Source organism: Varroa destructor, unplaced genomic scaffold (genome assembly GCF_002443255.2).
Source record: "Varroa destructor unplaced genomic scaffold, Vdes_3.0 BEIS01000006.1, whole genome shotgun sequence".
NCBI lineage: Eukaryota > Metazoa > Arthropoda > Arachnida > Mesostigmata > Varroidae > Varroa > Varroa destructor.
The window spans coordinates 27,408,402-27,420,993 of NW_019211459.1; the positions used below are offsets into that span (position 1 = coordinate 27,408,402).

At 42.9% G+C, this 12,592-nt stretch overlaps 1 protein-coding gene and 1 long non-coding RNA gene across 6 annotated transcripts in view; one reads left to right on the forward strand and one right to left on the reverse strand.

The window, feature by feature from the left end:
• Smr (nuclear receptor corepressor smrter) overlaps nucleotides 1–12,592 on the reverse strand; it is a 50,130-nt gene that overhangs the window by 27,296 nt on the left and 10,242 nt on the right. For 3 of the 5 annotated variants that reach the window (XM_086993225.1, XM_086993223.1, XM_086993224.1), the window contains exon 2: nucleotides 9,819–11,641. In XM_086993225.1, coding sequence (XP_086849351.1) covers nucleotides 9,819–9,838 — 20 coding nt within the window. In that variant the 5' untranslated portion in view covers nucleotides 9,839–11,641. Of the gene's footprint in view, nucleotides 1–9,818; nucleotides 11,642–12,299; nucleotides 12,442–12,592 lie in introns of those variants that run through there. The other 2 variants (XM_086993226.1, XM_086993221.1) reach the window with 2 other exon arrangements.
• On the forward strand, nucleotides 6,619–9,215 carry LOC147755053 (uncharacterized). The gene is made up of 2 exons (XR_015330408.1): nucleotides 6,619–8,192; nucleotides 8,633–9,215. It is a non-coding gene; the product is annotated as an uncharacterized LOC147755053 (long non-coding RNA).

Here is a 12,592-nt window from a genome sequence, read left to right on the forward strand (position 1 = left end):
CTTCCGATGTTCCGCAGCGACCAGACCAACGAATCGACAGATACGATCGTAGCGATCATGATAGCATCCCTGATGCTGCAATGGATTCATATCCATCCAGCTGGTGGTCGTATTCTTCCTTTTTGTGTCTAAGTGAAGACAGGACCCCATATTCACGATATTTCTATACAAATTGCCATTTGCTGTCTTATTGACAAGGTCTGGTAGAGTCAGTAGAAGTAGTTACAAGCTACGGCAGAAACGCGGACCAGAAACAGCGAGATCCAGACATGATTCCTTTGGCTTTGCTCATTTCGTCAGTGGGTGTCCCTTAGTGATGGGGACCCCTGGACCTGCAGGTATCTCTTCTTCGGCCACGTAACGTCTGTTTCAATGAGCTTTGTGCCGTACATCTGAGACACAGCCGTCCCTTTTCACCCACGACTTTTATCTAACGCGAACGCGCCTATCAGTTAGGGACCACTAATAGGACTATGGGCGCCGGCAACAGCGATGGGAACGGAAAATAGAAGCGCTGGATCGATGATATAAAATAATATATATTTAATATGCTATCAAGCTTAGCACGCTCCATCGCGATATCGTTTCCCCTTGTCAATATACGTATAATCTTATATTGGTGTTATGATTATTGTGCTTCTTATACGACGATCATTCGCAAGGCGTCGGCGGGTGCCAACAACGGAAACGTATATTAAAAACAACAACAACAACAACAACAACGTCTTCTCCACGTAGTTGTCAGTCGAAGCGTAATTTTTGATACGTGAAATGGAGGATTGATACGAATATACATCCGTAGATACACGTTCAATTATGTATGTATGTATGCATGCACAGAGAGTACACAGAAATATATGTGTTCAAATGTATAATAATAAATACGTGGAGACATTAGACGTCTTTATTTATATCCACTGATTTCATAATTGAATCTATGAAAAAGAAAAAGAGCTCAAATTTCTCACCTTTGTTTAGTTTCGAGTTAAGCAGAAACTGTGATTGGCTCCGTCCCAGTTCTCTTCGCCGTTTTTCTAACGATTTTACAAAAAACACAACCAATAACTAACAAGAAGCGTGTTAAAACTTTCTTCAAATTTAGAAACAAGATCAGCGAATGATGTTTAAAAATAGCGTACGCAGATTGGTCTCTTTTCTCTTCCTCTTTCTTCGTTCGTATTGATTCAAACTTATCACCTGACAAGAAGCGCGATATAATTTATAACGCGCTATTTAGTCATAGTGATAGGTCTACAATTGGCACACCTTTATCAAACACTAAACAGACAAACAAATAAACGCGTTCAGATGGTCAAACAGCTTCTATCTTGAAAGATTATTAAACGTAATTAAGGCAGGGCAGCAGGAACATGGTTGTAACGGTCGAATTTTTATTTTTCTACCAATGTTGTACTACTCGCCGTTGTAGTAATGATCTGAAAGTCACTGACAGGTATTCGGACAACTCTTACTCTCCCTATGTACTACGCTCTCGATAGAGAGAGCGCGCGCGCGAGAGAGAGAGAGAGAGAGAGAGAGCCTTAGCCTGATGATGATTATCAAGCGTGGTTGTGTTGTTAAAGGTCGCGACGGAAAGAGGTCATTTGAATTGGAGAGCAGTGGCACGGTGCAGATACTCGGGCAAAGGTTACCACGTCACCACTACGATACGGGTGTGCTTTGAACAACAAATGTGAAATATAGAAAACATGGTTGACAGAAATCGGTGAGAAGACTTCCTGCAAAAAGCAGTCCGTACCTTTAAGTGGATTTCAATGCTGTTCAGTTGTCAAGCTGTCCGCTTTCATAGTTAATGGCATCAACAACGACCGTAAAGGGTAACCACAACATCAACAAAAAAAAAAAAGCCGAAAGATTCAAACATGGGACAATCCGCCAACGACACTTTACGCACCTAATAGCGATATCGTGTAACGTGACATTTCTTCGTCTTAATGCTTACAATTTTATAGGAAAAGCCAAGATGACGACACTTCAGTTTAATATAACAACGCCCAACGTAATACCAAGGCTCATAAGGTACCCAGCAGGTGCATGTGATAATGGCATGATAGCCAATAAGAAAAAAAGAAACGAAATAACTTCAGAGGCCTTTTGAAGCGTGAAAATAGGTCATTGAGATCCTCTGTCGTCTGGTTGATACAATTGTATGGATCGTATCATAGTAGGATTTTGCACAAAATTCATCCTTACTTACTAATAAAAAAACGGCCCAGTGGTTGGAATATATTTGCTCAAGAACCCAACTCGCAGAAAAAACTATGCAGAAAACAGTTTCAAAAAGGCATAGATGGCGATCGAACAAATAGAACAAAAAAGCAGCGTGTCGAGTGGGTGAGCTAAAGTGTAGTCATGCCGAGTATAGAATAGCTTCCAAGCAATCTAGTCAGGCCTGTCTTTACTACACCGAATTCAGTTACTGGGCGACCTTCCGATAATAGTAATGCTGCTGCTGCTGCTGTCAGTGGGCCCAGTGACGTTTGAGCTGGCCTAAAGATACTGAGAGGTCTTGCATTAATAAAATTATGACCTCATTAAAACTGTCTGATATGGTTGTTTGAAAACAATGTAGCAGTAATAGAGAATATTGTATATAATAAAGTAAACGAACATGTAAACGCAGCAATGGCATAAAAGGGCGTACGTTGAAAAGGGAAACAAAACGATCATTGCCTTCGGTCGACCGACACAAGGCCCTACTTTCAGCGGAGTGTGTCGCTATGGCGGATTGAGGGAGGCAGTGCGACCTGGCGTCATCTTCGGCTCAACGACGAAACGTGAAGCTACCACTCGCAGGGGAGCTGTATGCTCAAGGCGACCAACCATTGCTAACACGAATATATATGCAATAATAAAAAAAAATATCTAACGGCACTACAGAGGCAAACTGGGGCGAAAACTGGGGGACTGGTATAACAGAAAAATACTGCGAGCTCACAAATTGAAAAATCATGATAATAACAACAACAACGAAAACGACCGAATTTAAGATTGCGAAATGGTTTTATGAAATAAATCCTACATAAATAATAATATGTATTTGTGTAATCAGGCGCGTACGACGAGGTGCGGCAAAGAATTCGCAGAAGGAACTTCCGTGGCGAAGAAGACTTATCTTGCCAATGTATATGAATGATTCCAGATACAAACCCCATTTAATCTTCTTTCATGAAAAAGATATTTTGACACGTTCGACGACTCCGCGGAAACTGTTCGTGCAGCATCCTTACGAAGAGCTTGCTTTGTGATGAGTGAATAACACTTATAACAAAACTAGGTAGTCAGCTTCATTGACATGTTTGCAACTTACTTAAAACTTAAACGCATTGGCCGTTGTTTTTACGGTTTCAGAATGATATCATTACATTGATTCACTTTTCTGTTGCCGTTCGGAACGCAGTGACCCGTTGGTTCATTTACCCATAGCGTACGTATTATTATGAGATGTCACAAAAAAAAATAAGAGAAGCGTTTCGTGGCGGATTTTAGTATGAGACACTAAAAACGTTCGAATAGGGTGATTGTGTAAATAGCCTCACAAATTAAATGAGCCTAACGGTGTTTTTGTTGTCCTTTCAGGGCGTCATAGAAAACCTAAATTAATATTGTGACGACACGATTTTTTTTTAGTAATTACGTGTACTACTGCAATTATTATTATTATTATTATTATTAAACGTAAGGATCTTTCTGTTAAGCGGTTACCCAGATGCAATTACCGAAATGCATCAAGTGAACAGGTTGTTTTTCTGATCTGTAGCCACTTTGCATAAGTGAATGTTGCATTATATAAGGAACAATATGTACATGTTTCCAATTCAATATAGTCGGTTCTGCTTCCTAATTGGATGCTCCTGAGGGGAAAAGGAAACTACAAAAGAAGCTATTTACATTAGATAACTGTGAACATTTATAAAAGTGGTAGTCGTTACGATACAGCATTATTTGAAGCGTTTGCATGTCTTTAATCCAATGCTTGATTCCACATGTTGGAGTGACCTATGAAAAAACGTTTAACTAGGTTCCATAATGTAGTTTGAAAGTGGCCCAGTGATTTTATTATGTCATCGAAAATTGAACGTATTATTGTTTGTATAACATTTCTTCGGTTTATTAAGTATCACAGTTGAGCTTAGTATACGTTTTGTTTAGCAAAACGGCTTGTGAGCAGATATTTTTACGGAGGTTTTTCGATTGACCGGAGAGACTATTACAGCTCTGTCAAGGCTAAGATAGGTCTCAGTCATCATACCCATCTGTGTGACGCTGCCACAAGGCTGTTCACCCACTACCATCATGATCACAAGCATAATCAATGTAATCGTGATGATGACGAACGCATCGCGGCCTGCGAGGGGCCGCAAAGTAGGAACGAAAAAGGTAGGAAAAAAAAGCAAGCGAGACGACTGAGAGTGTTCATTTTCGTTGAATGTTACTTGGGAGATTCCGGATGTAAAGCCGGAAGGCGGATATGACGGCAGCCACTAGCCGTTGACTATTGCTACTAGTATTGTCAGTGTTGCGCTATCGCTGTTGCTCGTAGGAGAGTATTTACTGTGTCGCGATGCCTGGCAGGCATTGTTACTCAGTATCGGCGCGGTTAGAGCTGGCATCGTCTTTGAAACGAATATACGCCTCAATGGTGGTAAGGCAAGCAGCACAGCAGAGAACTCAAATAGCCAACCCGTCGGTTCGATTCCGTCGGCTGCCCCATACCGTCTTTCGACAACAGGTATACAAACCGGTAGACAGGTACGACGACGTAGATAGGTAAACACACACAGCCATGCTCACAGCCAGAAAAAAAACGACGGGAATTTGCTGACGCTGCTGTTGTGAGAGACAACGAAAGCGATGGACGAATGAAGATCCTTAGGGATGGGAATCGCTATTTACGTAATCGTCGTCGTCGTCGTCGTCGTCATGATCACTTTCTTTATCCGCTCCTCTCTTACTTAGGCTGTCTAGCACGCGTAGCGTGTTCGAAGGATTCGGTTAATTTGTTAATATTTCATATTTGGTTTTGTCATTCTATTAACAATCTTTTACATTATCCGTACGCGGTACTTATTGTACAGGCGTACATAACAACTGGACCTAGGAGCATATTAACGTCTCGAGTATCCCACCTCCGTTTGCATGGTTTCTTCTTCTTCTTCAGGAGCTTCTCACATTGCTTGTGGGAAGCTCCTGAAGATATATTTGACGTATTTATGACGTCGTCAGTCAACCAGGTTTTCAACAGCCCTCCACTGAGCCGCTGCTGCACGGGCTGGCGTAGGGAGCTGTCTGCTCTCCAGCTTACCTTTTCTGGTCTACACAAGCAGGCGAGCGCGCATATAATTGCCTAATTATTATGCGCATTATTTCAGTGTCTATTTGCACCAAGGCAAACAAGTCTATCCGACTGTAAGCTTCATATAGCAGGGTACCTACTGGCTCGCTCATCACTCATCACTCCACATATAGTCTGCGGTAACATGGTCCAATAGGTAGTCAGCGTCTCTGCGTCTATCTTTACGTGCGTGTCTGCCTGCGCGTCCAGCTGTTCCCCTCTCCTGTTGCGCGTCACATACAGGTGCATCAGCTATAAGTAACACACAAATGACTATAGCCAAATACCTTATAGGATCTGGTCAACCGCCACCGCTGCCGACTCGACCCCACCCCGCAAACGTGTCCGCTGACAACCTCTCTCTCCCTATCAGGAGTTAGCTTTTTACTTAAGTTAGTAGACGGAAGCTGGCAGCAAATTCCACATCACCATGGACCATCATGGAAAAAGATCAGAAAAAAACAAGGGGTTAAAGGTCATCCCCTAGAATGTTACTCCATTGTCAATTGCTCTCTAGATAGATTTCCATGGGTTTCCATTAGCCCACTGCCACCGAAGCGGACAGAAATTTCTTGGAACGGAGGGTGAAAGTACAACAAGATCGAGTCAGCTTATAATTTTACTTCAAGCCAATATATTTCCTCTGTATAACACAAAAAAACACGACGATGCCATCAGTGTTACTAGTTAGCTACTACCGACAGTTGCTTCCCTGATTCCTCTTGCGATCTAGGCGACATTGCCTTGACGGATCCATCGTCGTTTACCCATACACAAGAGCAGTATACGTAGTACATATGGCAAATACATGACAACAGCCACAGAAGAGAAGTATACATCCATCCGTCCTTAAATCTCTTTATCCGACTGGCTGGTTAATAAACGGACCGAGTGTACGTAAAGATGATCGGTCAGAGCGAGTTCGATTTAGACGACGCTCGTTAAAAACACGACAAGATTACAAGACAAACAAACAGGACAATAGAAAATTCCAGGCTACACTATAGTACAGTTGGTTAACTGTTTCGCCTCCTAATCATTTTCCCGTCTTCTTTTTCCTTTGGCTCACGAATTCATCAACTGCGTCGTGAGTTTATACATTTACCTAATTTAGAGACGAGTGGCCAAAGTGCAAGCAGACATTTTGGAGTAGGTATCTAATCGCTGGCCTAGGAACGGGACGACGCACTTAATAACAGCAGCAGTATGCACTACGGCGTTACACGGAGTAGGTTATAGTTGCGCCAGCAAATCCTTATGAGCTAAAAGTATTCTTGCTGCTCATTTATATGGCTGTCAGCATTGATTACGAATGTGCTGATGTCATTATCGCGAGAAGTAGCAGAGCAGTACAAACTAACTACATGTTAACATGGAGAACAGAATGGAATCAATTCAAAATATATGATGTCAGCTAGAGTTATTTTGTTGGACGCTCTTCGTAGATGTTCTTTACTTTGACTAGCGGATAGCCATCTTCTTGAAGATATACTCGCATACAACTGAACCAACAGCATATGGCCTTCTTCTGACGAGAAGGCATAACACCTGTGAATAGATTAGGAGTTTTTTTTACACAGTAGAAGATTGTGTGCCTCTTAATCAACCATATATATATTTTACAAGAGGCAGCTTTTTGTTCCGGGAAGCCTTTGATAAAATTCTCTTTCATTGTCGTAGTCCTTATAGCCTGCATGGAAGCTACGGTCCGCATCAGCATCGGCGTCTCTTTCTTTTTGACGTAATATTATGAAAGTTGCTTTTTCACTAACTCGAAGATCTTTACAGACTGGACTGAGGTTCAAAGGAAAAGACCTCTACGATGACACTGCAGCTAGTATAGCCTCACTCTCCGGCACAATCGAGTGGCCGCTTGTTGCGCCTGTTGCGATGGCTAATGCAGACACAACAACAGCAAAGTAAAGACAGCCTCCGTTAAACTTCTATCGGGATATTCTGGTGTTGTTCTGGCTGTCGTTGCAACTTGTGGCGTTCTTAACGCAGTCAAGAGCGCGTTGAGGCCATGGTATCATCTTCATCGTACGAGATTGCTCGCGTACGCTTGCCGCCACCGCTTCGACCGACTGTGAAATGTAAACGAGCAGTAGCAGCGAGAAAATCAAATTTACTTGTTAGTGAGTGAGCAAATGGCAGGGACTTGTGTGCGACGAGATACATAGAAGCAGCGAGCTAAACACTGCCGTTGACACCGTGCAGTAAAATGACAAATCTTAGTAGATGACGATGGCGCGCACGGTTCTGGCGCACAAAATCCGGTAAGCGATTCTGGCCATCAGAGAGTAACAATAGGGAAGAACGGAAGGGAAATGTATGAACTAGGGCAAAAATCGCGGATAGAGACGCAAAGGAAAATGAGAAACACTTCTCATTTTAGGGTAGAAACAAGGCAGGAGCGGCGTGACGGTCCTCGCGACCATAGCGACAGCCATATCAGCGATAGCAGCTGCTGCCCAACGACATTTGGCGACGGCATTGACAACGGCATCGACATGCTTACATGTTGCACGACCGACCGATAGAGGAATATACGCATGATCAAACTGTCGTCCGTCTCCTGTCTCTTACTTATTTATCTTTCGTAGCTGGGTCTAGCATTACGCGTTCGGTTCGTAACGACGACAGCCAATCCGCCAGTCAAGACCCCTTAGTCATTCGATTGGTCCGTTCCCCTTCTGGCTACCCGGCGTATCATGGCGTTGGTGACGATGGACGGCGATCGAGCCGTGATACCGTCATCACCACCAGCGCGGTATCGCAGGACCACGTGCTACGAAAACGAGGATCACCTACGGAAAACGCGCTAGACAACATCGAAGTAATTATTCTCTCTTTTCTTTTTTTTTTTTATATTATAGCAAACTACGATTAGAACGTTTTCATGGGAGCGAATTAAAGGTATTATCACACCTCGTGTGCACCGCTGCATTCATCTGAGCTGTAAAACAGTATAACTGCAGTGGCGATAAAATATTAGAATTAACAATAAGAGCGAATACTGCCAATTATAGTATATGTGCATATTTTTAAGAACACGACTTCTATGGGTTAGCAGTCTTTGACCGTTTTTATAAGACATGGAAAGCTGACAGTAGCAGATTTGAGTTCTGCTCTTAGATATAGTCCTTGATTACCGTGAGATGGCAACGTTTGAACTTGTTGGCTTTCTTGTTTTTGGTCAAAATGAATGATACAAACATGATTACTGCAGATATACGTACTATTAACGTGATATTGGCATTTCCAATTTCTTTCTAGGTCATTGAACGAGCAATGGTCTAGAACTGAGACCCCACGAATCGTGAATGTGGTCGAAAAGGTTGCCTCTAAGCCTGCCTCGAGGATATCGTCGTACAATATGATTGCTGCGCATGCGAAGTTCTATGTTGTACAATATCATTATCCACATACCGATTCCCATCAAAGAAAGGCCAAGGGGTCGTTGGTCGGCGTAAAAATTGCCAGAGGTAGGCACTTCCGCCGTGTTACTGGGTGTCAACAATAGGGGACGCTATTCGATGTGTGCATGTCAATACGATATTTCACCTTTCTTAAAATGTTTATGGACGTATCTCATTTATTACGAAATCCTCGTTACTGCTAGTGTAATAAAGTCTCTAACATGGTCGAAAATCTAAGACATGTAGACGAATTAAACGGTAGATTGACGAACCTTGAAAAAGACAGTATCACCAGTCCTGGTTTATGTAGAAGGAACAATTACTTTGTTCCTGTACTATATATGGATCACACCTTTTGTCAGTTATAACAAAGATAAACAAAGAAAAAAACACCTTATCTTAGAGTAAAAAAAGTTTGCTATTAAAAAAACTAATATTGACTTCAAGCATAGTTGCTTAAAATAGATAAGATTTGATAGCATGACGTAAAATGCCTTTCTGGTAGCTTCCTCTTTTATAACAAGAAATACCAAAAAACCGAGGCGAAATGGGGCGACCAACTATTGCGTTCTGAATGCGATAACGTTGGATAGATAATGACTAAACATTCGATATGCCCATTTTGTTCAAGCTATCATCCCTCAATACAGCCAATATGAGTGCGTGGATATGTACAACGGCGACTATTTCCTTGACGCCAACGGAACCCAGCAAAATGGTATAAAATTACCTGTTAGCATTAATTATTTTTAATCATGATGTAAAATAGAGATAAGTTTACACTGAACATTCAACCGCTAAGATAGAGAGGCATCAAGCAAAATAATATTCCCCTTTTCTAATTATCTCGACAGCGAAGGCAATCTGACTGATGCGTATTTTATTTGAAGGCTAAATGAAGTATAAAATCATCCTGGTCTCCCTGACATTAAAAGTGGTTTCAATACATCGCCGATCGCCATTCGTTATCAGCTAGATCCTCTAAACCTTGTAGCTAAACTAAGCAATTAATTGATAGCAATAATAGTAAATATGAGGCGTACCTGAGCGCTCGGCTATCCATGTGTTGTGTGGTAACCTGCTGTTGCTGCTGCTGCTGGGGCAGTTGGTGGCTGCTGTTGATCGCCTGGGGCTGCCGTTGCCGCTGGAGCTGCTGCGGCTGGCCCGAATGGACGGCAGCGAGCTCCACCGGGCTCACATAATATTCCTCAGCCTCCGATCGAGCAGCGCACAAATCACGGACCACGGCACAACCACCAATGACCAACACAATCACTTCAATTGACGCCTCACCTCACTTGACGTTGTACACTCGTGCACTTCTTTTTCGTTGGCACGTTGAGCCGGTGCAGCTCATGTATAAGCACGATAACGCTCTTTCCTTCTCTCTCACACCTTCACTTTCTCCCTCCACGAGCTACGGGGGTGACCATCAAACAGATATCACACAAACACCACTATTTATACCTGTGTAAATATGTGTGTGTATGTATATGTGTGTATGGGTGTGTGTGTGTGTGTGTGTGTGTGTGTGTGTGTGTGTGTGTGTGTATGTGTATGTGTGTGCGAGTGTGCGTGATCTTTCTTGTTTCCTCCGTACTCCTTCTGCCTGCAATGGTTATGTGCACACCCCACACACATACACAGATTAATCCATTCGTTCTTTTTACCGGTTTTTTCGGTTATCGGCCACTACTAAGAACACCAACTTGAACAGATCAGTTTATCGTTTCCATCGGTAATGAGGTCCGTTATTCGCAATGTTAGCTCCTTTGAGGTCGGCACTGTTCCACCGGTATGGCTTCTGTGACACATGCGAAAGATTCAGGTGGCTTCGATTCACACTCGTAAGTAGGGGAAAGAAAGTAGTAGCGCAACGAGATCGACGACGGACCGTTGTCGTTGACGTCGTCGAGAGAAATTCTGTGAACCCGGTGAATTTCTTGGAATAAACGAAACGCGAACACCTGCTTGAGCCTGGATGACAAGGATAGTCAGAAAAAACCAGAGGCCGACTATTTTATTCCATTTGAGGCCTACAACCACAACCTAGTGTACAGCAAAGACGTTGACGCTGGCCTCTGTGGCTTCAGAGCGCGTGGAGGACACACCTGACGGGCTGACACAGTGCTGTGAGCCCAGATGTCCAGTTGCTGGAGTCGAGCCACGTTACGTAAAGGCGTAGCAGCGTCTTACGAATATACGCGCCCAGACTGACAAAGCAGAGTCCGCTGAAGGTGGGTATGTAGGTAGTATTGATATGAAATCGGACCACCGCCGCTGACTGAGTAACAACAGACTGCCGCTGCTGTCGCAATTGCTTCTACTGTCGTTTCTTTTTCTCCTTTCCTGGAAATCTGTGTTTGTCTATTTATACGCTTTTGTGGGTATTTCTGTCACTAAATTCACGGGCTGTTCGAGGAAATGCCGAACATGTGCACAACTGACAGATCGCGAAGTCATACGCCTGATGCGACACATATAAACACCAGCCATGCAGCCAAAGACAAAGGATCGCTGCGCCAGGGAAATCTTTATTGCAAATGCTCTCGTAAATTACAAGAACGGTGAACAACGTGGAGGTGCGCCAAGGTATATGCCACGATCACCGTACTGCACTGTCTGCCGCTATTACGTGTGTCTGTCTGTTCCGATCTTTTCCTTCTTGTTTCTCCACGTGTTGCCCGTGCTTGATTCGTCCTGTCAGCCAGTCCGGTTATTTATACTGCAAGCGACACCTTCCTAACTCGAATGATGGCCAGAATTCCAAATGACTTTGAGTTCAGCTATCGCAAGGTTGATTGTTGATCGACGTGTTACAAATGACACTTTGGCTACAATCCATTGACAGTACGGAGTCACTCGCCTGCAAGACGACAAAAAGAAACTCAATGAAATATAACATCTATATAACCGTTTCAGTATATAATTTGTTCTTAGTTGATTAATCTATAAAACGCCTTCCATGGGGTAACTAAGTTTTCCAAATAAATTATTTATATAAATAGACGAATTAATTAATTCTAGTTGAACGACTCGAGCATAAATCAAATCTTTTCTTTAGGCAATCAAACTAATTACATAATGGTAAATAGAGATACGTTTGACTAAGTGACTGCGTGTCCTATCTTTAAGCCGACAGGTGAGACACCATCAGCTCGCGGTTCGGAGAAAATATTTTTGATCACACACAAATCATAGTGAAGCTTTATAGCATTTCACTCACTTTTCGACAATGGATATATAGTGAATTATATCGCAATAGACATATCGGTCTCGTCGGACAAGTCCAATGGTTATAAAATTACTATATAGTTTGAAACCATAAGAAAAACTTTGGCTTAGGTAAAAAGCAAACAAAGCTGCATGAATTGACAATTTCGACATAGAACACATATTTAGAAAGCTTGAATTCGCCATCAAGTCTAGACAGCGTTTACGAGAAAGCCCTCGAGGCGAACCCAGGGCTGTATAGGTCCTTTGGGGGTGCGAATGTAACCAGTAGAAGAAACTAAACTTCCCACCTTAGACTGTGGGTACAGGGAATCAGTGCTTGCTCTACCCAACAAGCAGGAAACTTTTAGTGAACTGCGGGATAGCTCTACGTCGTGTGGCAAACCATCAAGCCAATGACGGCGGTCGATAATACAGTATCGCCTCGTAACGTCCTCTCGTCAATCTAACGCGTCATGACTCACTCACTCGCACACACTAAAATACGGAGAACGCTTCAGCCCCACCCAATCTGCTTACGCGAAGGCACAGTGCTGGTCTGCTTTGATCTCGCCTGATACCACATGCAGTATTTCAAATATAT